This window comes from Plecotus auritus (genome assembly GCF_963455305.1).
Source record: "Plecotus auritus genome assembly, chromosome: 2".
Classification (NCBI taxonomy): domain Eukaryota; kingdom Metazoa; phylum Chordata; class Mammalia; order Chiroptera; family Vespertilionidae; genus Plecotus; species Plecotus auritus.
Genome location: NC_137771.1, coordinates 21,629,311 through 21,656,170, shown reverse-complemented (window position 1 = coordinate 21,656,170; position 26,860 = coordinate 21,629,311). Strand labels below are relative to the sequence as shown.

Here is a 26,860-nt window from a genome sequence, read left to right as displayed (position 1 = left end):
TTTTGATGCCACGGGGTTCATGATCTGGAAGGAAAGAGAGCTAAGAACAATTGTAGCTCACTGTAATCCTGCTGATTCTGATAGAGGTAAGCCCAAGATCCTTTGAGAATGCAAGCCAGGCCTGAAATAATGATTTTAATTAAAGCTAGAAATGCTTCAACAGGACTCGGTGCCAGACACTGGGCTGTGCGTATCATGTCACTTTCTCTCATTTTATTTGCACAGTTTTGTTTCTTATTTCATCCTTACAACTTTCTGGGTGGGAACTATCTTTATTTCTAATTTTTAGACAAGGAAGCTGAGGCCTAGAGAGGCTGCGCACATAGCCCAAGGTCCCATAGCATGTAACAGAAGGTCCTGGTAGCCCGGCCCTGGTCCGCCTCCTGCACAGTCTGAGGACCACTGTGTGCAACTGGTGCTTCCTAGAGGAGGCCAGCTGAGCAGAGGGTAAATAAGAACGAGCCAGACAAAGCTGGGTTGGGCAATGGGAGGCTGCACGTATTGAAGGCATGGAAAAAAGCAAGTGAAGGGCCTGGAGAAGAGAGAGAACATGGAACCCTAGAGAATCCAGCTGGAATGTCAAGGAAGGCTTCACAGAGGAGGTGAGTTTTGCATTGGGCTTTGAGGGAAAGCCACAGGTCCAGTATTGCAGCATAGGAGGAAAGCAAGAAAACAGAAAAGATTGGGCCATGACCAAGTCAGGCTCTAGGTGAAAGGTGAAAGCAATCCACACTGAGTTTGAGAAGCCTCCTTTATGTGGGCATGGGCAGGGGTCCATTTGGGGGGCTTTGCAGAGGATGAGGTCAAGCCACGCCCCCTCCCTGGTTTTTCCCCTTTAGCCTATGCTCAACTGCAGCCACACCAGCTCCTCTCCCAGCCGCCTTCAAAGCACCTGCAGCCCCAGTTTGTGATCCAGCAGCAGCAGCAGCAGCCAGCGCAGCAGCAGCAGCCCCAGCAATCCCGGCCCGCACTCCAAGCCCAGTCCCACCCCCAGCTCGCCTCCATCCCTCCGAGCTTGGCCCTGCAGCCCAGTCCCGAATCCCATGCCATGCCTCTAGGCCCAGTTACATCCACCCTCCCTCTCCAGTGTCCCACTGCCAACCTATACAAGCCTGGCAGCACTCAGCATTGCCACCCTCCCACGCCAGATGCTGGGCCTCACAATGGGTATCCTGAGGGCCTGTCCCACACCCCTCAACGCAGGTTCCAGCATGCCTCTGCTGTCATCTTACAACTACAGCCTGCGTCACCAGTGGTGAGTAAGACGATCCCAGGCTCAGGGAACAAATGGGGGCCACAGCTCAGGTAATCCCAGAGCCCCTATTGGAGTGTGTTTCTAGGTGGGCTGAGTGGTGAAGTCCTCTGGATATTCCAAGAAAGAAAGGGGCCTCTCTCTAATGTGGGGCTGGCTAAATCGTAATGTCCTTGTCTTCTACCCAAGCTCCATGGAAGCAGGGAAGTGTCCAGAATGTAAAGGCAGTTCATGAGAAGATCATCCCTGTCCTGTGTCTTCACAGCCCCAGCAGTGCACCCAGGAGGACTGGAAGGAAGTGGTACCTGGGGAGAAGAGTGTGCCTGAGGCTCGGTCCCGCCCATCACCACATCAGCAAGCCATTGTCACTGCCATGCCCGGTGGCCTGCCTGTACCCAAGAGCCCTAACATCCAGCAGATCCCAGCTCACGGTATGAAGTGTACTGGGGCCCTTGGGGGAGGGGAGAGAGTTGGCCTTCCTTGCCATCCCCTGGCACATTATACTTGGGCAACTAGAATGGAAGGGGAAACTATTTTTTTAAAATATATTTTATTGATTTTTTACAGAGTGGAAGGGAGAGGGATAGAGAGTTAGAAACATCGATGAGAGAGAAACATTGATCAGCTGTTTCCTGCACGCCCCCTACTGGGGATGTGCCCGCAACCAAGGTACATGCCCTTGACTGGAATCGAACCTGGGACCCTTCAGTCCGCAGGCCGACGCTCTATCCACTGAGCCAAACCGGTTAGGGCATGGAAGGGGAAACTATTGCAAGCCAAAAGGGGCAACGAGGAAGCTGGGTAGGTGAGAATGGAGGGAAGAGAAGATGAACCAAGGATAAAGAAAGGGGGCCTAGAAGGTATAAGATAAAAGGCTAGAGAAAGGAGTTGAAAATTCTAGATGCAGACTCAGCCCTACATGTCATTGCTGTCAGATGTGTCTACACATCCATATGCCAGCTGGGGAGTTCAGCAGGTACCCAGTTGTCTCCGTTCTCTGCTTCATTTGGTAGAAGAGGAGTTCTTGAAATTGGAACTATGACAAGATGGCTGGGTAGCTCGAAGATAAGTGAAATAACTGCCTAGGGGGAGCTGGAAAGGGATTCAGAATGAGTTCAGCTCGTGGAGAGCATCTTTGAAAGAACAGTGCTCGGCTGGGACCCCATCTGTCTGCCTGTGAGTGCCCAGCGACAAGTGGGCTTTTCCATGGCCTCGGTTTCGGGAGATTCTGCTGGATCCCTCTACCCTGACGGGAGAGTCACAGCAGTAGTTCTGCAGCAATCCATTTGCTTTCCTTCCCTCCCTGCCAGTGTGCACAGCAATCTTGGCCCCGATTTCAGTGTCATTCTGAGCCATTTGCTGCCTACAACTCAGGGAGGCAGTTCCAGTCATTGGACTGTGTGTTGGGGTTGGGGTGGGGAGAGCCAACAAAAAGTTTGGAAACTGAAGAAGGAGAAATGAGAAGAATAGTACTTGAGGACAAAGTGGGGGGGGGGGGTAATAAATGTCCTATAATGAATGGAAGACAGGATCAAGGAAAAGGAAAGCAAAGGAATATGGAGAAAGAACATTAGAAAAATTAAAAGACAGGAAGGAGTTCATTGTTCTCTTGGCACTTGCAAGATAAGGGTTCATCATTTTGAAAAGCAGTTGTTCCATTGTGGAATTGCTCTAATGATCAGAAAGTCACTCTTTAAGCCCAAATCTTCTCCCCTGGAACTTCTACTACTGGTTGTGATTGTCTTGTGAATTATAACTGGGTCCATCTCCTACAGTATTTGTAGACAGTTATCATGTCTCTTCCCTCTCCCTCCCATTAAAAAAAGATATGGACACATGTAATACCTTAATCAATTAAAAAATTTGGAAAAAAAAAGAGAGAGAGAGAAAATCAGCCCTGGTCGGTGTTGCTCACTGGTTAAAGTGTCAGTCCGAGCACCAAACGGTCATGGGTTCAATTCCCAGTCAAGGGCACGACCCTGGGGTCAGGGTGCATGCGGCAACCAATGCATACATCTCTCTCACATCAATGCTTCTCTCTCCTCTGCCTCTCCCCTTCCTTCCCTCTTTTCCACTCTCTCTGAAAAGCAATGGAAAAAATATCCTCTGGTGAGGATTAAGAGGGGTGTGGGGGAGAGAATATCCAGTCTAAAGGCTGAGAGTTTTTTTTTACCTATTACACGTCAAGACCTCCTATTCCCACTGTCTGGTTATTCTTGTCTAGGCACTTTCCACCTTTTCAATAATTCTCTTAAAGTGTGATCCACAAAATTAAGCACCTTAATTCCAAATATAAAAAGCCACAAGTCACAGTAGGTTGGGACTTGGACCTCGCTGTATTAGCCCTTCAAGGGGCAGGCAGGACTGTTTTCCAGATCTGCATGGTATGGTAGGGAGGAACTGAAATTTGTTGAACACCTTCTATGTGCCAAGTACTGTTCTAAGTTTTCCTTTACCCATGATAATAAGGCCGAGAAAGAAATATTATGGCCCCCATTATTTAGAGGAGAAAACAAAAAGCTTGAAGAGGCTTCAGGTACCACAGCTATGAAAGCACCATGACTCTGGCTCCAAATGTACCTTCCTTCATCAGGAGGTTGCATCGAGGGCCCCACATCAACTGCTCCAACCCAGGGAAATGATACTGTTGGGTCACAGAGCACTGTGTCACCTGAATTCCAGAGGGTTGGGTCAGCTTTTGTGTCTGCTTTTGTTTTTGAGGTTTCTTTTTACATGGACTGCTCTCATTCCAGGTCTCCCCAGTCTCAAACTCATACAATTTCTATTTTGAGCCAATGTATAGTTAATGACATGTGTTAAATATCTTGTGAATTTAGCCCAGAGTTCCAGCCCAGTAAGAAAATGGTAATAGTTAATAGCTAACATTTACTGGGCCCTCTCTGTCAGGGTTCACATGTATTTCCTCATTTAATCCTGACAGTAACCCTCTGAAGCAACTTTCATCATCCCCATTTTAAAGATAAAAAAACCAAGGCACAGAAAGAATATATGGTGGGGCAGAAATGTTTCATATCTGAATGTTGTTATTCATTATATAATGCCTCTGTTAACTTTGCCATCTATAAATTATATAGCATGTTTTCTTTGTCTTTAACCAATTTGCTGATAGAAATGTTGAATAGGACCCAACTGAGGACACATGCCCTGTCTACAGGTTGGTGATAATCAACATTCTTTGTTGAAGTATTTGTTATCCAACAACCCCTAAATGAACTGACATTTGCCTGCCTTTCTCCATCTTGTCAACAAAGCCCTCAAAAATCTTTTTCTGTAATCTAATCAAGATAATCTATACTAATAAAAGGGTAATATGCTAATTAGACCAGATAGAGCAGACATCTTCCGGACAAAGCCACGGTGGCGGGGCTGAGGCAGAGGCGGTTAGGGGCTATCGGGCAGGCAGGCAGAGGGGTTAGGGGCAATCAGGCAGGCAGGCAGAAGGGTTAGGGGCGATCAGGCAGGCAGGCAGGTGAGTGGTTAGGAGCCAGTGGTCCTGGATTGCGAGAGGGATGTCCAACTGCCAGTTTAGGCCCTATCCCACAACCAGCAGTTGGACATCCCCCGAGGGGTCCCGGATTGGAGAGGGTGCAGGCTGAGCTGAGGGATCCCCCCCGCCATGCACGAATTTTGTGCACTGGGACTCTAGTATACACATAACAGGCATCCTGTCCCAGAAAGACTATCTAATGAGAGAAGTAAGCTTTGCATAGTGGAAACAATGGTCAGCCACCTAGTACTTAACTGTATAACCATCCTGTATGTATTTGAATGCCTGCTCTGTGCAAAGCACTGTGGGATGGGAGGTAATACATAGAGTAAAAAGATCTGTACCCTACCTTCAAGGAGCTAGAGTTCTGCTGGGAAAAGATGGTAAATGCACAGGGGGAAAAACATATACAATAAAAACTAAAATGTGATAAATGCTATAGAAGTATTACAGGTAAGTGCTATAAGAGGGAAAAGTTACTACCAAGTATAAATTATCAGGATAGACTGCAGAGAAGTAGCATTGTTCTAGAGCAGGGGTTAGCAAACTATATCCCAAGGGCCAAATCCATCACATCACCATCTTGGGGTTGTTTTTTTTTGGGCAGGGGGCAGGTTGTGTGTGTATGTTTAATCCTTACCTGAGGATATTTTCCCATTGATTTTTAGAGAGAGTGGAAGGGTGGTTAGTGAGAGAGAGAGAGAGAGAGAGAGAGAGAGAGAGAGAGAAAGAGAGAGAGATATCAATTGGTTGCTTTCTGTATATGCCCTGACCAGGGATTGAACCCACAACCTGGGTATGTTCCTGGGAATCGAACTGGCAACCTTTGGGTGCACAGGACGATGCTCAACCAACTGAGCCACTCCGATCCAGCACATCACTGTTTTTTTGTACAGCCCACAAGTTATTGATGGTTTTTACATTTTAAGATGTTTAAGAATAAAAAGAATAGTCTTCATGATACATGAAAATTATAAAAAATCCAAATTTCAGTGTTCATAAATAAAGTTTTATTGGAGCACAGTATTCATGGACATATTATCTATGGTTGCTTTCCTGTTACAACAGCAGAGCTGAGTAGTTGCAACAGAAACCATATGTCCTGTGAAGTCTAAAATATTTACTATCTGGTCCCTTACAAAGGTTTGTTGACCACTGTTCTTGAGTCTTGACCTTGAAGGATAGGTAGGAACTGGACATGCAGAGTTGGGGAAAGGGCATTCCAGGAGGGAGTCGTGGAAGTAGAGGTAGGGAGTCAGGAAAGTGTGGGCATGTTTGGAGAATAGAGAGAAGTTGTGTATTTGATCCTATGTTACCTTCTTTTATACAACAAAATATAAGTCTAAGAAATGTAAAGGCAGAAATGTGAATATTAATTTTTAAAAAAGGCTTTGGAAATTTGAAAAATAGTAGAGGGGAAAGGGAATAGGGAAAAGAAAGGGCGTGAAGTAAACAATCAAGAAATATAAATGTAAAAGGTGGAAACAAAGATAAAGGGATGAGGGAGACCTAATGGGAAAAGAGAGAGAATATGAATGCAAAAAAAGAAGGAAAAAAGTCAAGAAAATGGGAAAATGTTGGGAATAGTGAGAGAGCAATCATGGAGAGATTCGTGTTGTCTACTCTGCACAAAGCTGGGAGGGGGGAGTGAACTTGTGACTCACTTATGGCTTTTGCATCCCCCACAGCTCCTAGCATATCTCCTGAATGAATGTACTTCGCCAGGACAATTCAGTTTAAAGCAGTGTGGTTTAAGAAGAGAAAGTAACATTTATTAGGCTCCAACTGTGTGCCAGGCACTGCTGGCACTTTGTATAAATGTCCTCAGTTAACCTTCACAGTAAGCCTAAAGAGTCGGCATTACTCCCGTTTATGGAGGTGTAGCCGGGTCACTTCGGTCATTACTTAACCTCTCTGATCCTCAGTTCCCAGCGGGGAGGATAATGACTCCTTGTGGGGTTATTGCGAACACGCAGAGTGCGTGCACGTAGAGCTTGACACACACTAAGCAGGCAATTACTTGCAATTATTATTGCCTCCGTATTGGCCCAGGCGGGAGTTCCAGGCCACCGCGCCACTGGGGACTTTCGACGCGGCGAGGGCAGACGTCCTAGTGGCGCCGCTCGCCTCCCCACACCGAAACCCCAGGTCCCTAACCGTCGCGGGCCTCGCCGCGTCTCCTGGAGGGCACGGGGCGGGGCCGGGCGACCGCACAAAGGAAGCGTGCGGCCCGGCTTCCGCGCCGGCGCCCCGCCTCCCGGAGGCCCCGCCCCGCGCGGCCCAGGCCCCGCCCCGCGCCTCACTCCGCCCCCGGCGGAGGCGGCCGCGGGAGCCCAGCCGGGACGCGCCGCATTGTCTCCACGGCGGCTGCAGCCCTCGAGCGCCCGCCGCGCGCGCGCAATCCAGCCGTTGCCCGCGCCCCCGCCCCGGCCTCGCGCCCCCGCCGCCCTTTGTTGTCGCCGGCCCGGCCGGTGCGGTCGGATGCGCCGCGGCAGCCCCGGGCCCCGGCTCGGAGGCTCCCGGCGGAGAGGAGGCGGCCCTCCCGGGCCCGGGACTCCGCGCGAGGCGGCGCCCGGCCGAGGGGCTGCGTAGGCCCCGCCCGGCCAGGCCCAGCCGGGCCCTGGACAGGTCAGTGCCCGTGCGGGGGAGGGGTTCTTGCCAGGAGGGGTCCGCGGCCCGCTCTCCTCGCACTGGAAACCGGGCACCGCCCTCCGGTGCCACTCCCGGCCCGGGCCTACTCGGCTGCCAGGCCGTGCCAGCCCGCGACTCTCGCCCTCTCGGCGCCTGTGTGGTGTCCTGCTCCTCCGTCCCTCGTCGGGGACCCTCCCTGTCCCGCACTCCCGCGGAAGCCTCTGTCGAGCCAAACGCTTCCGTGTGTCCCCGTCCCTACCCCGAGTCGTCCCCCGCACACCCCCGCCCCCGCCCTCCCGGGACGGCGAGTTGCCGGGGATGGACGTCCCTTTTAAGGGGCAAGGCTGCTGTGCTCCATTGATAGGGGACTTCTATCTTGGAGGGCCTGAGGCTTCGCCGGAGAGTTTTGTTTTTAATCTAGTTCAGTTTTTAATTGGATGGAAAGGGACAAGCTGTTCTGTATCTGTCCTCCTCTCTTCCATTTTTAGAAGAGCATTTTCTCTCCTCATACCAAATGATGGTATACAAATATTGTTGATCCTTTACATCGGGGTTTGTGAAATTCACTATTTAAATTGAAGTGCACAGAGAGGGAATAATTAGCCCAAGGTTAGGTTGCAAACGAATGGTGAAGCTACAATCTGAACTTATATCCGTCTGTGGCCCCCTCGCCCCCCGTCCCTCCCCGCCCCGCCCCGTCTTTGATACCTGGACAGATTTCACTGACACAACTGACATGCTTTCAGTTCTGATCAACTTTCCTTTCCTTCCTGCTCCATACTTAGAATATTTACCTTCTTCCTGTGCTGTCTTCAGACATACATTCTTTTTCCTGCTTTACCAGTGACAGCTTTCTCCTTCCATAGCTCCCATCCTAGATTTTTAATCCCCTCCTATTAGCATATCGGGCCCAGAGGATCCTTGTAGTGAATTAAGCTACCGACCTAAATCCACCATTTGCCCTCGATTTTTCTAGGACAGCCCCAATGTAAAATATTCCATCTATTGTCTATCAGCCCGTGTGTCTCGATTTTGATTTAGAAAATAGTCACTTTAGCTGTATCTACCCTGCTGTCCTGGTCTTTTCCAGCCATTTGGCTCTGGAGCATAACTGGGTAATCCAATTATCATTCACCTGGGATTTTTCTTCCACTTCTGAGTCAACCCAAATGTTGGAACTGCCAGGATTTCTAGGGGTGTCTGAATACTACAGGCTAATGAGGCAAGGAAATGCCTTCTTACTCCTTTATTTCTGCCCCTCTCCATCTTTTATACCAGTACAGGGAAGCAGACACGTGGCAGTGTCCATTGATTAAGGCTCAGGTGTAAGTCATAAGGGATGTAGGGCTTTATGTCATTTGACTCTAGAATAGAAAGTAACTTACTGTATTGGTTGTAGGGCAAGAAATTCTATCTTGAGTCTTAAGAAACCTGCCTGCACAAGTTTCTTAAGTAGTTTTGGTTTCATTCAGTTACATTTAACAGACCTCTGTTGGGCTTCTTCATATAAAGGAAGCACTTGCTAGGCACTGAGGAAAATATAAAAGTGATTTCTCCACACAGCCCCGACATCTGGATCTATATTTGGAAATACCCACGCTTTTGAATCAGCTGATAAACTTGTTTTCCACTGTTTCTGTACCCAAGTTCCAGTCCCTGCAAGGCGGGAACCAGATTTTCTGGTTTGGCTCATTCACAAGGGCTGGCTTGTTCCACAGAGGGTCCAGCAGATGGGTAGTGGTGCTCTTTTGGCACCTGCCTTTCCAGGCACTCGTCATCACATGATCTCTGCCTCTCAGCCCACCCAAGATCTCTTCCCATACACACTGGGAAAAATAGATACCTTTTTTCTCCAGCCTTCGTCTTGAGAAAGTAGGCAGTTTCTTAGTCCACTTTTCTGTTGTCCTTGAGTTGGTTTCTCAGTTATCCAATTGCATTTTTTTTTTAAATCCTCACCTGAGGATATGTTTTCATTGATTTTGAGAGAGAGAGAGAGAGAGAGAGAGAGAGAGAGACAGACATTTGAGAGAGGAGCATCGATCTGCTGCCTCCTGCATAGGTTCCAACTGGGGATTAAACTTGCAACCCAGCACATTCCCTGAGGGGAAATTGAACCCGCCACCTTTTGGTGTAGGGAAGAAGCTCTTGCCGACTGAGCCATCCGCCAACTGAGCCACTCGGCCAGGGTGGTCAGGGCATCCAACTGCATTTTTGTGAGCAGTCTCTCCTGGTCTCACCCCCTTCTTTCTTTATTTTTCTTGTTTTAAGCTGTTGTTTTACTGATATGTGGCACATAGATGCTAAATGAACATTGGTAGTTCATGATGTACTCACCTACCAGCCCTTTCCACTTCCCTTCCAGGTCCTGGCTTAATTTCTAATTTACCGTGTTAAGTGCACTAAATATATATTATTCCACTTTCTTTAAAGTAAGGAGAAAAGCAAACTGCAGCTCTTCTTTCTGTCCCGGTAATGATTCTCCTGGCTGTATGTCTCTTCAGCCATCTTTTCTCTGCATCTCAGTGGTGGGTAACTTCCTAGGAAGATGTTTTTAATGCTTCTCCAAACATACCTCCTCTGTCCCTGGCTTTCTAGTCTGAGCCAATTGACCCTGAGACTTCTCTTCCTGCCACCAAAACCCCTTCCCCCATCTATGACCTGTGCCTGTTACTTGCTCTGGCTCAGCCCCAGAATCCACTCTTTTTCAGACCACATCCTTTTTCCTGCCTTACTCATTTCCTGTCTCAGATACTTTGGATCCCCTGGTTCTGATTTTTCAGAGGGAGAGAGAACAGACTAAGAGAAGAGGAATAAATAGATAAGTCATCTTATAAAATTGAACTGTACTGGCCTCTGGTCTTGTATGCTTTCACACAGCTTGCCCCCCTCCCTGGGGTTTCTTATTTAAGAAAAACAAAAACCAGTTACTGTCTCAGAATCAAGAGTTCATGAATGGTTTTTTTATCTTTTTCCCTTTGTGAATGTATGCCTGCCTTAGACTCTTCCTCTAAGTCTTTGCCCTTCTTTGGTCTGTGGACCTCATGCTAGTCCTTCGGTAACCATTTGCTGAATAAAGTTCACCCACTTCCTATGAAAGTCCTTCACTTTCAGATAGCATGGAGCAGCAAGCCAAAATAAAAGTAAAAACAAAAAACGGGAAAAGGATGGTGGTTTCAGTTCTGGTAATACTGTTCTGTGTTAATATGCTATTTATCAAGGGGTATTTCCCCCCTCTTCTTGAGTTAGTCCAAGTTTATATTAAAGTTCTCCCAGCTGTTCAATGCTACTTAATCTCCAGACAGATTTGGTCCCGCCCACTAAAAGATTCTCTTCCAAAAATATACATCTACTAAGATGAGAGTAGGGAAGTGAGTCTTCATACATGATAGTTTCTCTCTTATTCCTTTTATGCCATTTTGCAACTGGAAGATGAAGATGCTTTTCTGTGGTCAGGAGGGAGCTCACAAAAGTGGTTGTAGAGAGATGCTTTTGTGTTTTCTGCCCCCATGGAAGTGCAGGGTGAGGACTGGCTGCCTTATGCAATCAACTCTGGTGAGTCCTTTGTGCCAGTAACAGAAATGACTCCACAGTGATTTAGCAACTTGTTTGATGGTGATATCAAAGCTGAACTGCCCCTCAAGGCAGAGGCCTGAACATATGTAGATTTATGTTTTAAATGTTTTTTTTATGGAATGGTTTAAACTACAATGTGAGTCCCCAGTTTAAAAGACTGAATATGTTTTCTGTTAAATTAAAAAGAGTGCCTGTTTAAAATAACTATCTATTCACAACTTAAATAGGTGCAGGTTTCATTTGAAGCATTGACTTATTTTTAAATTTCAGTTTGAATTACTAGCTACATTAGATCACTGACTTCATATGTAAAAATATTCAGACACAGATCATCTTTAATTTCCTGACATTTTGGGAATAGATAGGAAAATAATCAACCATTTGTTTATCCAAGACAGAAGTCTTACAGATTCTGGACACTTTCCCCATCAATAATAAAAGTAGAATGTAATTGACATGGTCAAGAAATGGGCTGTTTTATAGTTAATCAATAATTATGCAATTTAAAATGGTTAGGTTTTGAAGAGTAAAAGTATAGTAAGAAACATAGCATTAATTTAAATAATAAATTGTTGCTTTGTGATTCAATGTAAGACCATCTTAGCCAGCATGGTAAACTTAATATTTTTTCTTCCCCTTCCAAATTATTTATAGTTAGTGGAAAAGGATGTGCTTTCTTATTCTTTGAGTCTCCAGATGATTTTTTTTTTTAGTTTAGATAAGTCCAAAAGAAGAGCACATTCTTTCTACATCTGCTAAAGAAATGATTGCTCTTAAACAGGCATCGCCAGTGCTCTGAGAGGGATCCATATGTTGAAAAGAGTGTCCGTTGCTGTTAAGATTTTCTTTAAAGCAAGTATCTGTTTCTTGAATGATTTTCTTCACCGTAAAAGTTATTATATCTCCTTTTAAGAAAAGATTTGTTTTAGATGCCAGCTCTTCTCCAGTGCATTAGGAGGACCAGACCCGATGCTGAGTATTGAGACTGTTGGCAAGAAAGTGAGAGTTCGTGACTGCTTTGAGTTATTTTTAAAATTTTAGTTGCATGGCTATTATGTCTCAAATACTATATAATTATCCCTAGTGAGTGATATCTTTAGCATATTTGAAACCATCATACATGGTCTAAGAGTTCACACCAGCTATATTAAGACATTTTTAAACAATTAAAGCAAATGACACTTTAAATTAATAAAAAATTAATGTGCATCAAATACTTTAAAAATGAATTAAGTCCACATTTCCAGGACTCCGGTAATCAGTATTAATCTGTTCTATCAGTTGATCAGTAGCCAAGTAGGATGAGGGAAAGCTTAGACCAGTGGTTGGCAAAGCCGCGGTTTGTCGCTCTGTTGACTAATGAGTTTGCCGACCACTGGACTAGACTAAATGTTACTGTGTAGTTGGAAGCTGTGAGGATTAGGCAATTGTGGCATATTGTGTGCAAAGAGGTAAAGGGTAGTACATGACAGTGGTTGGCAAACTCTTTAGTCAACAGACAATGGTTACAGGAAGGAAGTGCAGGGTATGTTTTCCAAGAACTGAACTTATCAGGAGGATTGCTTTGCAAGGTAAGTATTATCCAGCCCATTATATAGATAAGACAACTGAGGCTTAGTGTTCTCCCTCCCTCCTCCATCCTGCAGCCATTTATCTAAATGACCCTACAGCTGATAACCAAATAAGGCATCATTGCCTTTTCTTGTCACCCTGAAAATAATGAGGGAATTTACTAAACATTTCTAGATATATATATTTTTTGGGGGTAAACTGTTATAAATTCATCTCCCATGATTTTACCTTTAGCTATAAGAGGCTGGTTTCCTAATCTCTCAAATCTCAATGATGTAACCCTTCTATAGCCAAGTCAGGTCAATTCCACTGTGTTGTACCTGTATTAGCTTAATCCTCATGGAAGCCACGTGAGACAGAGATTATACCCCATTTTGTAGATGAGGAAACTGAGGCCTTGAGTGACTTGTCCAGGATTACAAAATATGATTTAAGCCTCGAGTCTTTGTGATCCCAAAGTCTTAACTTCCATGTAGCCCAGCTTCTAAATGCAATCAGAGCCAGGTGTTTTTCTTACACTTTAATATTTGCTGTAATCTTGCAAGACAGGCAGTGATCTCATCTTCATAGATGGGGAAACTGAGGCTCAGAGCAGGTACCAATGCTTGAAGCTGCACAGGTGATCCACGATGGAGCCAGACTGGGAACCCAAGTCTGACCAGATCCAGTGTTCCTTCCACTGTGCCCCTCTTCTTCCATCTCTTGCCATGGTGATGCCTCTCCCATTGATTGCATTCTCCTTTGAAACCATAGCGGCTGCCAGAGCACTGGGCCATGAGAATATGTGGGGCCTCCACCTCGGCATGGGATACATAGGACTGTCCCCATTTAAGCAGAACTCTTTTTGAAAACCCTGTCTGACTGACTCCTTGAAGTCAGAGGTAGCTGTTATTCCTGGTGTGTTGACCTGTCCTGTTGGACGTCCCCCTGTGGTCCTGCAGATGCTGCTGCTGAGTGTGATCTGGCTGTAGAGTTGCAGCACCCGCCTGACTGGGAAGCAGTTCCTGCAGCTGTTTGGAAATCCCCCACGGCTCCAGCTCCGTTGTCCTAAACTGCATGGGGGAAGGTGGCTGTTCGCTCCATTGATTCCTTCATAGCTGGGGGTGGCAGCTTGGAAAACATTCAGCTGTTTACAATTCAGCTTATGTACACTTCAGCTGGGGATTGTGGGTGAGTGAGAAGGGCTGCTCTCTTTGCCTGTGTCCTAAGAGACAGCATGAAAGTCAGCTGTATGGTAATGGCTGCCAGTGAGCCCTCCCTAACAGATGCCTTAACCAGAGTCACTCAGCCCAGATGCTTAAGATCTGAGAAGCATGTCTGCTCTCCAATCCTCTTAACCCAGACTCAACAAGGTCATTGTGCAGTGACACTGAGGGCAGGTCTGGGGCCACCTGGCTCCGCCTCCCTTTCATTCTGCCAGCCAGCTCACCCCTTTGCTTAGTAATGTTCCCCAAAGGGATCCTCCTGCCACAGCCGTCACTTCCCTCTGTTACTTCCCTCTGCGGAGAGGTACTTCACGTCGGGCTGCTCTTGTTTGCAGAGCCAGGAAGGTGCCCTGAGGAGCAGAATGTGGGTGGCATGTGTGTGTGAGAGCCTGCTGTGTGTCCTCAGGGCAGGGATATCTTGGATGTCTGACAGCTTGGTCCTTAGCAGGATTGAAAAACTAACAAACATTTGGCCTTGGTTCTTTCTGCCTTCTGGTACCCAGGGGACCCTAGGGTAGGAAGGGGCCTATAATTTTCCCTCCACCAAGAGCTCCTTCTGTGTGTTTAGAAGATACTGTCTTCCAAACAAATTGCATCTATTCCTCTTTGATTCTAAAATGCACAGTTAACTATGCGCACTTTTCCTCCTCTGGAAAATGAAGATGTTATACGAGGCCCTTCTAACTTTAATCGTCTGTGATCTCGCACCCAGGATCCAAAATGATCACTCTCCACCCCCATGCCTCCCACTGAACCTTCTGTCCCTACTCTGGGAAGAAAGCTATCTGCTTATCTAAGTGGTTCATAGTGAGGTGTGAATGACCGCAGGTGTATATTTGCATTTTAAAGAAGGTTGTTAACCAAATCAATCTCTTTAATTGATGGACTCTGTCAGGATCCCAGGATAGAGCCCCACTCCTCCCTCCCTGTTCTCCTCGTACTGCCCCCCACTTCATTTTCCTACCCTTCCCCTAGGGCAGTGGTTGGCAAACTGCAACAGAGTGGTCGGTTTGCCGCTCTGTTGACTAATGAGTTTGCCGACCACTGCCCCTAAGGGGAAGGGGGAGGAACGCCAACAGATTGGTGCTTATGAAATAGCTTACCTCCCTCACTTTCAGAGTGACACTAATTTTTTTAGGGGCCCAAATATTACTAAAATCCTAAAGGGTGGCCCACAGACCACTCCACAGGACTGTGCCATGTGCCCTGGGCTTCCTGTGCTGTGGTTCTGCCCTCTGCTCAGACCAGGCACAGCTGCATCAGCTGCTCTCCCCCGCAGGGAGGTGGTTTCCCTGGGGTCCCTTTGCAGGCGCTCCACTCACGCTCTCTCCCCAGAGTGAGCCCTTCAGGAATCCTGCTGTCACCCTCCAGGCGTCGTGTCCTGAGCCAGGAAGGGGCCTGGAGAGGATGCTCTGTGTGGCACAGGTGGCCTTGTGTTCCCATTTGCCCAGCAGAATTTGCTGCAGGCAAATGACCCATGTTATCACCTACTCTGCTTCCTTGAATTCTTTAACTCCATTAGCTCTGGCTTACTCCTGCTATAGCCAAGCAAGGCTAGTTAGAAGCCTTGTCGAGTGCAATTCTCTCCTCCTGTCTAGAGAAAGGAGGGAATAAGTGTTGGTCCTGCTGAGGGGGTGGAAGGAGAAGCTGTGCTTGCCCCCCATTTCCTCTGGAGTCAGGTCTTCAAGGCAAATAGAATGAGCAGCCAGGCTGTCTGAAATAGCCACAGTAAATATTAGTACTAAACATATTCCAGAATAACTGATGATGATGTCTTATCTGTGCATGTAAAGAACATCAGAACTGGTTCTGAAGTGGTCCAGGTTTTGCATAGCTGGGGCCAGCATGACCTCTGTCTTCAGAGGGCAGGAGAGCTCAGCCTCTCTGGACATCTATCAGTTGTCCTGCGAGCCTGGCCATTTTTATATGACCCCTAAAGGTCATTGTGCCTTTCCAAGTGCCTGGAGCTGCCGTAAATGTTTCCCTGCCTTAACAGGAAGGAGTGGGCCAAGGAATATCTCTTTATAGCCAGGTACCCAGAAATGCCACTCTTATAGACAGGCACCAGCCTAGCTGCTCTCAAATCATTATAGCCTCGGAAGTAATTTTACAAATCTCAGCTGCTGACAAGTTGCTTGTTTTGAGACTAGGGAGACCTGTTGAAACCATGGGTTTCATACATTCCAGTTTAACAGACATTAAGGATCTGTCATACAGTGAACATTGCATTGGCCCCCGGAGATACAGAGGTAACTAAGATACAGCCCCTGCCTGGAGAAACCTGCTCTGCCTAGTGAAGGGGACCAACCCCGAAGCAGATCATGTCACAGACAAGGCCACTGTGGTCCTTCCCACTCTATCCTGCCCCTATAAGGGCTATTACTGCCAGAGCCTGAGTGAGACCAGAATTGAGAGGCACCCGAAAGGTTGAGACATTCTGTAACGACTGCCCCAGACATACTGTTCTGTTCATTCTGGTCTGAATACTTGGCCCTTACGGTCAGCTTCAGTTAAAGGCTAGATTCTACCTTCCCCCAGCACCAGCACCAGCACCAGCACCACTGAGGCTTGGCTTTACGGCCCTCCCACAGCCTCCTGGACAAACGGTGTCTGGGCCTTCCCCTTTCAGATTTCAGGGGCCTAACTCTGTACAAAGGTATTTGAGACCCCTGGGAATCCCAGGCATCCCTTACAGCCTAGGACTGATCCAGAGAATTGAGAAAGGACGAATTCCAAACGGTCGAGTATTGCTTTGTCTCGGTCTTTTATCTGGCCTCCGGGCCAGCAGGGCAGGTTTCTGCAAGTTTCCCTATTAAGCTGCTTTTCCCCAAGCAGGCCGCAGAGCAGTCTGGGAGAGTGGGGAAGCAGATTAAATTAATCGCAGTGTGCTGAGCCTGGCGGGGGTGAGATTGTGTTTTGTCATTCCAGAAATAACCCAAACTCCTTTGTTACTAAAGCAGATGAGGAGGTATTTGCTACAAGATGAACGAGAAGCGAAGCAGTGTCTGCAAAACCGTGTCTTCATAAAACACGCTCTTCTGTCCCTTGGGTTCTGTCTCTCCTGTAGGCCCCCCCCCCCTGCCCCCAGTTATAACGGGAGTGATAGTTCCTAATGTTATGGAGAAAGGGTTTCTCCATTTGTTGGCCCTCTCACCTCTGAGCTGGTGAATGTATCTTTCACCACTGTATTTGGCATGAGGGAAGAATCTGACCTCAAAAGAGTTGTATACAGTGTATATTAATAGGCATAGATCTGGGAGGCAGGAGGGAAGGGATGAGGGGAAGGGGAGGAGTCCAGCAAAGAGAGAGATCCCATGAAAGGTGACAAGGATCAGAGGCTGTATGGTGGTGAGTAGCAGTGAAAAGAGCAGGAGGTGGGAGTGACCCCAGAATTCAGGGAAGAATGGACTCATAAACTAGAGGAATTATAAACTAAAATATGGAAGTCACTAATTTCCCTCCACCTGTTCTCTTAATATAACAAAAATCAACCTGATCTCTCAGACCAATACATTGATTATGTTTGCAGTGACTGGGTAGACTTAAAAAGATACAGGCCAAGAAGACCTAGGATGATGATGAACTTGAATCCTTTTTATATACAAGAAACAGTTGGAAGAGCAGAGGGAGTTGGCCTGGAGGAGAGAAATATTCTGGGGTCATGAGTGACATTCGTCATGACACCTGAGCATTTCCTAGTGTGCTAGCATTGCACTGCTGTTGGTTCATTATCTCATTTAGTCCTCACAGCGACACTATGAGGTAAGTATTGTTATTGTCCTTAATTTACGCCAGTGAAACAGAGGCTCAAAAAACAATGAGGACTTGACGCTGACACTTCAGTGATAGAGAGACCAGCTTCTAAGACAGGCCCCAGCCCGTGTTTCTGCCCATTACACAAATAGGATTAGCCTTGTTCTGTGTGGTCTTGAGGAACACAGCCAGGATAAGTGGGCAGAAATTAACAGCAGATAGATTTTGGGCTCATTATAAGGAAGAACTTTTTAATTGTACTGCCCAAGGTGGGAACAAACTACTTCAGAGAGAGTGAGCTTCTTTGTCACAAGAGAGATTTAAACAAATGCCAGGAAATCAATGGGTGGGGGTATTGCAGAGCAGGTGCAAGCACTGGTAAGAGGGTGCCCAGACTTTCTCATCTTGATTCTGTAATCCATGGTTCATGAGAGGAATCAGAGAATGTTTTACTAGGCTCTAGTGAGGAAGAAATAGCCATCATCTAACAATAACATTTTAACTTACACAGCAGTAAGCATTCTAATTATCATCTATTCATCACTTTAAATAAAATATATACTTAACTTGAATTTTGAAAACATTTTTAAAGCAGAGAAAATGTAGTTATGTCAATGCAGACTTAAATATTTAAAATTTAAGAGCAGAGAAAGGTAACTTGATTACGTAATTAACTCAGTCCACCTAGTTACTCATGGTTTGTGAAGGAAAGATTTTTTTTTTTTCAGTTCCCAAATGCCTTTACACGTTAGAAAGATTTCAAAAGAGGGGAAAGTTTCTACCTCTACAAAAAGAGCCAACGCGATAAATAATTCTCACAGCCAAGAAGAATTGTTTAAAGGCCATCAGTTACCTCTCTGGGATGACTCCCGCTCAGCAGTGAAGTTTATTAGAGTTGAATTAAGCAGGTCTGAGTACTGGAGCATGTGTCGTAGCCACCAACTCTTTCATCAAAAAAGATTTATCCTGGCTTATTTGAGCATTAGAGCTACTAGTAAGAAATGAGCCAGTTATAAAGCTTTTCTAAAATGAGGTTATTTTTATTTCTCCATGCTGCATAATTAGACCCTGTTCCATGGTAGGATTTTGGACCTTTAACATTAAATAAGAGCATCTTCATGGAAAGTGTTGTGCAGACATTGCTTAGCTAATAAATTTATTGAAATCGTTTTTAAAGTATGTAACACAGATACACACTGTTTTATAATTACTAGGCTGTTGCAGTAAAAAAAAATAGATTTTTCTTTGCTTTTCCCCCTTTCTTAGGAAATTCCAGGTTAAAGGCAATCTCGGGCTCACTGGGCAGCTGGTGGTGGTAGAGAATGGCTCTGAGAAGGGGGGTAGAGTTTCAGAAGTGAGGTGACCAAGTCTTGCACCTCTAAAACGACTCCTGAGAGGTGCTGCTGGAAGTGGAGCAGAGGCGGCCATTGCAGTGTGGTTCTGTATGGATACCCATCACGCTTGCTGAGCACTGTTAGGTCTTTCAGAGGAAGGCCAGCGGGTCCAGGAGAGGAGAACTCAGGAAAGGTTGTCCACAGAGGTACAGAGGGAAGGAGTCTGTGGTGGCTGAGCATCAGATCGATATGGAGCTGAGAACGGGCGAGAGGCTGGACAGCACAGGACCAGCAGAAGCAGCACGGAAGGCCTCCTGGGTGGAGAATGGAGCAGTGTACCTTCATGCAGTGACCCGAGTCCCAGGCTCTGAACAGTCAGATCTATGTTACCGTGTTTACTTGGGGTTCAGCTCCCCAGATTCCTGTTGCATTGATTTCTGGGATTTAGTACTCTGACATTTCACAGGACACTTTAAATCTAACCCTTTTCCAGGGAACCTCATAGAAGGTTCACTTTAACTCTTTCCTCCAAACCCTATTATACCCCTAGCTTTCTGCCTAGTTCAGCTTCTCAATCTGGTTTCAGATACCAGTTTGAATATATTTTCTCCCTTGAACTGAATGTTACTTTATTTGTCCATATCAATATTGACCAAGTTCTTAACACCTCAAAGGCAAGATTCTTTTCTGTTTCACCTAGTTGAATTAACACAGTTGGAAGTCTACGAAACACTGCCATCTGATTAGTTGCATTGGTGCACAACTGATTGGAGTCACACCTGATGGTGTGTCCCTTGACACCACATCAAATAGGTGGTTGAGGGAGGGGACTGCTTGGTTTGCACTGTCGCTTGGCTCCACCGAAGGTACCAGGCTCGTGTTGAGCCCCTGTGCTCCTCCTGGCCTGGACTAGGTTCTGACCTCCCCTGCTTGTGTTTCCCTACTTTCCTTGTACAGAGACAGGGCAGGGCATTGTTCATGCACTGACCGACCTCAGCAGCCCCGGCATGACCTCAGGGAACGGAAATTCTGCCTCCAGCATCGCCGGCACTGCCCCCCAGAATGGTGAGAATAAACCACCACAGGCCATTGTGAAACCCCAAATCCTGACGCATGTTATCGAAGGGTTTGTGATCCAGGAGGGGGCGGAGCCTTTCCCGGTACGGACTACTTCTTTTCCCCTCTTTTTTCTTTATTTTTTTTAAGTATAATTTGGATGTGTATTAGAATATTTTATGTTTCCATGTAAAATTTCCAAAAATGTGAAATAGTTGTTCTTTCCCTGCTAATTTTCCCCAAAGGAATGTCAGAACCATTTTCTTTCTAGGATTGAGCAGCTTCCTGAGGTCCACAGGGGTCAGTGATTAGGAATAATTGCCAAGACGCCTTGTTCAGAAGTTCCCACACATAGACTCAGCTGTGTCCCGCCTCGTGCTCTGTGACCCCCTTGGTTAGAAGGGAGTTCACCTTGGCATATTTGGTGGACTTTGGGAAATGAAACCCCATTCAGTTTTGAATACCAAAACCTCTGCATGGCAAAACTGGCCAGAGAACAAAAGGAACCTGCTCAGAAGAGAATTCTTGAGATGCAACTGAAACGAAGAGAATAGGGTTGTGGCTGGGGACAGAGCCTCTAAAGGGGAGTGAATGAAAGTGAGGGCACTTCAGAAAGGGTAGTCAAGTGTCTCCAATCCTCCTATGTAATAAAAGGCTAATATGCAAATAGACCAAACTGGGTAACAACTGTTCGCTGTGACGCACACTGACGACCAGGGGGCAGACGCTCAATGCAGGAGCTGCCCCCTGGTGGTCAGTGTGCTCCCACGGGGGAGCTCCGCTCAGCCACAAGCTGGGCTCACGGCTGGTGAGTGCAGCCGCGGTGGTGGGAGCCTCTCCTGCTTCTGCGGCAGTGCTAAGGATGTCCACCTGTCAAGAGGGCATAGGCTGGGCTGATGGACCCCCCACTCCGAGTGCACAAATTTCGTGCACCGGGCCTCTAGTTAAAGCATAAGACCAAAGGGAAATATAAAGGAATCAAGAAAATGGCTTATTAGAACAAAGCAGCCAAAGCTGATTCTGCTCAGTGCAGACTGGTGAGGACAGGTGGTACTGCTGTGTGGGTGGGAGGAGCCTAGAGCCAGTGCACCTATAGCCCCTCCTGTGATAAAAGTAGCTGACGGTTCAAGACATAGGATCCTCACTGGATGCCATCTGCCTCCTGCTCATTCTTTGGATCCATAAGTGATTTGAATAGTCAGCAAAAGACTACACTTGATTAACTGAGAAGGGTGGCCTGCCCTTCTGAAATGCCAAAGGATACATAGGTTCTTGTCCTCTTTTCCTCTGGAGGTCGGTCAAGGCCTGTAGCAAAGAAATTCACCTGGAGCACCTTAGCTTAAGTAGCTCTAGGCCCATGACATTCCTTCCCTCATTAGACTAGGTCTTTCCCTTGGCCTCCTGGAGAAACACCAGAAACCAGCCAATCTCTCAGGGTAGGTGCAGATTCAATAATACCCCAGCAATGCTCTAGCGATCTGGCCACGGGACTGCCTGAACAAAGGCAACTAAGGGAGGACCAAAAGAATGAATTAGCAATCTGGGATCCTTGCAACCATAGAGGGCATTTTTGCTCTTAGCCCAGAGTCCATTTTTTTCCTACTGTCTCCCATGGCTGTGTGTACGTCTGGCTTGGGTAGGGCAGTGGTAAGATAGAGAACAGTAAGAAATTTTAAAATGGTTGCTGAGTCTCTCTCCCCACCCCCCACTCCCACACACAGCCTTGGTTGTGTTCCTGCCTGGTGGCATGTGAACACAGTGCTGGCAGTGTGGGAAACCCCAATCTCTGCCCCTTAGACACTGGGAAGGGTAGATATTTTCCTAACCTCCTGAGGCATCCATTGGTGCTGGATTGAAGCCATCCCTTCAGTCTCCAGTAGCATCCTGCCTCATGAGCTAAACAGCGAAATAAGCCTTTTACAGGGCATACTTGGATGATGATATAGGGGCTGGCATCTATGCCTGGATGCTTTAGACATGTAATTTTGGTGAGGCTGGATGGCAAGGAAGCATTTCCCAGCTAACCCTCATGGCCTCCGTGTCACTGTGTCCTCTAGGTGGGACGCTCGTCCCTGCTGGTGGGGAATCTCAAAAAGAAGTATGCACAGGGGTTTTTGCCTGAGAAACTTCCACAGCAGGACCATACCACCACCACTGACTCCGAGATGGAGGAGCCCTATCTACAAGGTAAGCATCTCAGACCCGAACGCCGAGGGCGTGTGCAGCCACACAGGAAGTAAGCAAGTCTGGAAAAGCAGGCCATCCACACTTCCTTTCTTGGTATCCATGGAGGAACTCGGAGCCAAGGAGTATGCGAACATGTCGGCTTACTGATCATTTCCTCCAGTGCCTTCCCAGCTCCTAGGAAGCAGGGACAGGAGAAGTCCCTGCCCTTGGGGAACTGTTTCTGCCCTCCTGCCAACCACAGGACTCTAAGGGCTCTTCTCCCGTGTGAGTCACTGGAGAGTGATAGGGCTTGAGAAGCAGCCGGGCCGCCTATGCCCTTCCTCCAAGGCCTCGGGAGCCTGCACTCAGCACGGCCCAGCTCTGAGGCTCAGTGGTGGCCAGACAAGGACTGCACTTGTCACTTGAGCCACTGATAAATGGAAGGAGGGGCCTGTGTAGGTTACAGAACTCCTGGATTCTGTTACCCAGGTTAGCAGCCAACTAGACAGATTAAGGTGGGTAGAGAAGGACAGTTGTTCCTTCATGAGCTTCCATCCAGCTTAGATCAGTTGTGGCAGCACCCAGAGTGCTCCCTTTGAGCTCCCCTCCCCCAGGATCAAGAGGGGTGCTGCTACATCTTCACCTGTGGGCGCCTCCGATCATTGCACTTAGACAAGAGAATGGTCAGTGTCGCAGGGGCATCCTCAGACCCCTCTGAGTGCTTTCCAGGGAGGAAACAGCCCTTCCAAAAACAGTGACAAAAGGCTCAGCATTTCCCAAGCTAGGTAGCCGTGGTGGGTCACGGCTGTGACATGAGCTGGCGGAACGGAGTAGGGAGGCCCTGTGATGGGGCTGCTGACAATTACTTGTTGTCCAAACTTACATTTCAGAATCCAAAGAGGAGGGTACTCCCCTCAAACTCAAGTGTGAGCTCTGTGGCCGGGTGGACTTTGCCTACAAGTTCAAACGTTCCAAGCGCTTCTGTTCTATGGCCTGTGCAAAAAGGTGAGTGGCTCGGCTCCCCACACCCCGTGCTGTGCCCAGCCCCTGCCCTCCCCCAGGATTGCACCTTTGTATCCTGCTCCTGCTACCCACCTCCCTTCGGTAATAGTCCATCCCAAGAGGCCAGGGTGTGGCTTACCCAGCTCCCCATTTCCTTCGCCTGCCTGGAAGCAGCATCGCGTCACTAATTCTCCAGAGAACTCCCACAGGCAGATGAGAGAGAGCAACACAGAAGGGAGGGAGGAAGCACAGAAAGGAAGCAAGGCTTTTGTGTGGCTGCCTCCTGGGTCCCGTTGGCCCAGCCTCTTTTCCTGCCCATCTCCTAGGGCAAGCCCTCCCCCGGGAGGTTTGCCCGGAGCACGGCACTAGTGACAGTTCCTCCTGAGCTTCCACCAGCTTAGAAAACTAATGATCCTAGTAAAAACCAGCCTTGTTGATTGAGAGCCTGCGTGTGCAGGGCAGTCGATATCCGTTGTGTCATCTAACCTTCAAGACAACTCTGAGGCAGGTGTTGCTATTGTCTTCTTTACACACAGTTTGGGAACAGGAACGAAGGATAAGTAATTGAGCCTGAAGTCACAGAGCTGGGATTTAGATCCTCTGACTCTACAACCCTCTGTGGTCTTTGTACCAAGGTGGGAGAGGCAGCTGACCTAGAAGCCCCGAGCCCCCCAAAGAGAAGAGCTCTAGGCCCCAGGCACCCATGCTCTGCAGGCCAACTAGAGTAAGGCTTCCTCAGCCCCCATCCCCTCAGGCTGTTCTGGAGGGATCAGGGCTCACCAAGCTGCTCTCCAGCAGGACAATGGACAGGAGTTTCTTAGCACAGATGGTGTTTGCAGAGAAAGTGTCAGCAGTGAGTTATCACCATGATCCAATCTGTGTCAAGTGACGGATTTAGGATTGGAATGAGTGAATAGACGGACATGGGTTTGCCACATAGCTTGGCTGCTCTTCTTCTGCCCGAGGCCTGTGCACCCTATGACTGCTGACTTCCTGTGTTCCCCTGACTCGGGCAGGTACAATGTGGGATGCACCAAGCGAGTGGGGCTTTTCCACTCGGACCGGAGCAAGCTGCAGAAGGCAGGAGCCACGACCCACAGCCGCCGTCGGGCCAGCAAAGCCAGTCTGCCAACACTTACCAAGGATACCAAGAAGCAGGTGAGAGGGCCGGCCGAGCCTGAAGCTCCATACTCAGTCCCCACCAGCTCCCCTTCTCACCACCACCCGGGACAGCCCCCTGCCTTTTCTGCCACATCAGCATGCTGTGCTCTGTCAAATCAAGCCTTCCCCATGTCCCTTCATGTAGATCAAGCATGTCAAACTCGAAGGCTAACACGGGCCAAATAAACAAGGTGTAAGTCTGTGTGGGCCACAAAACAACAAAAGCTTCAATTTTCATAGAAACGTAGGTTTATTTCGATAGAGACATGCTGAATACAAAGGACTAAAATGAGTAATGGTTAACATAAAATAATAGAACATTTTAATAAAATTTATATTTTTTCTTGAACATTAACTTACCAGACACTGAGTAACTGCACAAATTAATAAGTGTAATGCAAATAAACCTATTTTGTTCTCTGAAAGCAAAATATTTCCTGTTGCGCACACCAAACAACTCAGTACAAGACTAATGACGTGGCAATCGGCTGCTAAAATATTCGCTGCTAGTATCAGCGGAGAGAAATGGTGAGCCTGTGCATAAAGCGCGTAAGGGAAATGAATGCAACACGATTATAGTAATCAGTCATTAGCAAATGTTGTAGTTCGTTATTAATAATTATGTATAACAGGATATCGTAAAAATTATGAAATTTTTATTAAAACGTTTCTTACATACCGTTACATTGGCTGGGCCGCAAAAATACTCGTCGTGGTCCGCATGTGGCCCGTGGGCCGCGAGTTTAACATGCTTGATGTAGATCCATGGGTACCTATGAGGTGACTCCGTTTTCAGTGACCTTGCCCCAACATCGCCCCTCCCAGTTTGCCTTCATGGCCTCAAGTGTGGCACATACTCCAGTACTGACTCTAGGGTCAGAGAGGGACAGCACAGAAGGTACTTTTTGGAAATCAAAGATAAGTAGTAGTAGACCAAGTAGAGGAGGGAAATATAGCTGCCTTTGCCCATCACTGTAATAGAGATGGTTTATTCCCCCATCCTTTCTCTCTCCCAGCCAACAGGCGCTGTACCCCTTTCTGTTACTGCTGCATTGCAGCTAACACATAGCCAGGAAGACTCCAGCCGTTGCTCAGATAACTCAAGCTACGAAGAACCCCTGTCACCCATCTCAGCCAGCTCATCCACCTCCCGCCGGCGACAAGGCCAGCGCGACCTGGAGCTCCCTGACATGCACATGCGGGACCTGGTGGGCATGGGACACCACTTCCTGCCCAGTGAGCCCACCAAATGGAATGTAGAAGATGTCTACGAGTTCATCCGCTCTCTGCCAGGTGAGGCCATTGGAGGTTCCACACCTGCACGGAAGGCGAGAGATGAGAGGGAGTGAGAGACCTCACCTCCCCCACCAGGAAAGATTAGGCAGCTCAGTTAATGACTCAGGTTCAGGAACTGGGGTGCAAAGATTATGGTGATAAGGTTTCCTAGCTAGAGCTTACATTCTAGCACAGAACACAAACATTTTAAAGCTATAATTGGATATATTTACTGGATATGTTTATGTGTGTGAATATATTTATGTGTGTGAAACACAGAGAGGATAATGTAATGAACCCTGTGTCTCCTATGCAGGTTGGGAGGAGTGACAGGTGGGAGTGTGGGAAATCTGTCAGGAACGTCAGGAACAGGTATAGGATAACTGCTGTAGACATGCCGTTCAAAAAATTTAAACTGGATGACAGTGGACAGGTAGACCCTTGCCAGGTGAAGTGATGCATGAGGCAGCAGCTTGAGGCATGAAGACATGAAAGTGCAGGATGTAGCTGGGAACTCCACAGAAGCCTATGTGGTGGAGCGCAAGTGGTTCTGAGGGCTAGAATCCAGAAATGAACCCTGAAAGACAAACCGCACACCATTTGGGGTACCAAAGCTTTTCTGCTGTCTTCCTGCCAGTGTCCCCAAGACAGTGACCAGGTCAGGCACTGACGGCAACCACAGGCCTGATACTCAGAGCCTGGAGTGGGGTGTAGTCAAGAGCACAGACTTCTGAGTCAGACAGAACCCGGCTCTGCCAGTTAACCCAGCGTGTTAGTTATCACACAGTTACTGTGGGCAGTTCTGCCGCAGGGTCTTTTTTGAGATTTTGATTAAGATGTCGACAGGTCAAGGCTAAGGTCATCTGAAGGCTTGATTGGGGCCTCACATGATTCTCACTAGGGTATGGCTGTTGGCAAGAGGCTGTTTCTCCACATGGGCCTCTTCGGAACACTCACGCTTAAGTCTTCTCATGACATGGCAGCCAGTATTTGTCACAGGCGTTGTTCCAGGAGAGCAAGTTGGAAGCCACTGTGCCCTTAACGATCTGGACTCAGATATCACACACAGTACTGTCAGTTTCACAGCATCTTCCTGGTCACCCAGGTAAACCCTATTCATTTTGTGAGGGAACTCATAAGGACATGAAAGGGAAGCAAGGTTTATTGGGAGCTATTTAGAGGGTGCTTACATAGTCCCCCAGTGACTCATATCCTCCCTCATGAGAAACACTCTCAGCCCCTACTGAGTCCTCTGGAGTCTCATTCCATTGCAGCAGCAGTTTGAAATCCAGGATTTCATCATCTAACTCAGGACCAGGCACGAATGAGGCTACTCTTCAAATAAACAATTCCTCTCAATTTAAAGACCTGA

At 47.5% G+C, this 26,860-nt stretch overlaps 1 protein-coding gene across 4 annotated transcripts in view; it reads left to right on the top strand.

The window, feature by feature from the left end:
- The window catches only part of PHC2 (polyhomeotic homolog 2), an 83,178-nt gene that overhangs the window by 52,946 nt on the left and 3,372 nt on the right, over positions 1–26,860 (top strand). For 2 of the 4 annotated variants that reach the window (XM_080657746.1, XM_080657747.1), the window contains exons 8-14: positions 840–1,255; positions 1,518–1,683; positions 19,786–19,988; positions 21,942–22,071; positions 22,941–23,055; positions 24,069–24,210; positions 25,230–25,506. In XM_080657746.1, coding sequence (XP_080513872.1) covers positions 840–1,255; positions 1,518–1,683; positions 19,786–19,988; positions 21,942–22,071; positions 22,941–23,055; positions 24,069–24,210; positions 25,230–25,506 — 1,449 coding nt within the window. Of the gene's footprint in view, positions 1–839; positions 1,256–1,517; positions 1,684–7,078; positions 7,389–19,785; positions 19,989–21,941; positions 22,072–22,940; positions 23,056–24,068; positions 24,211–25,229; positions 25,507–26,860 lie in introns of those variants that run through there. The other 2 variants (XM_080657748.1, XM_080657749.1) reach the window with 2 other exon arrangements.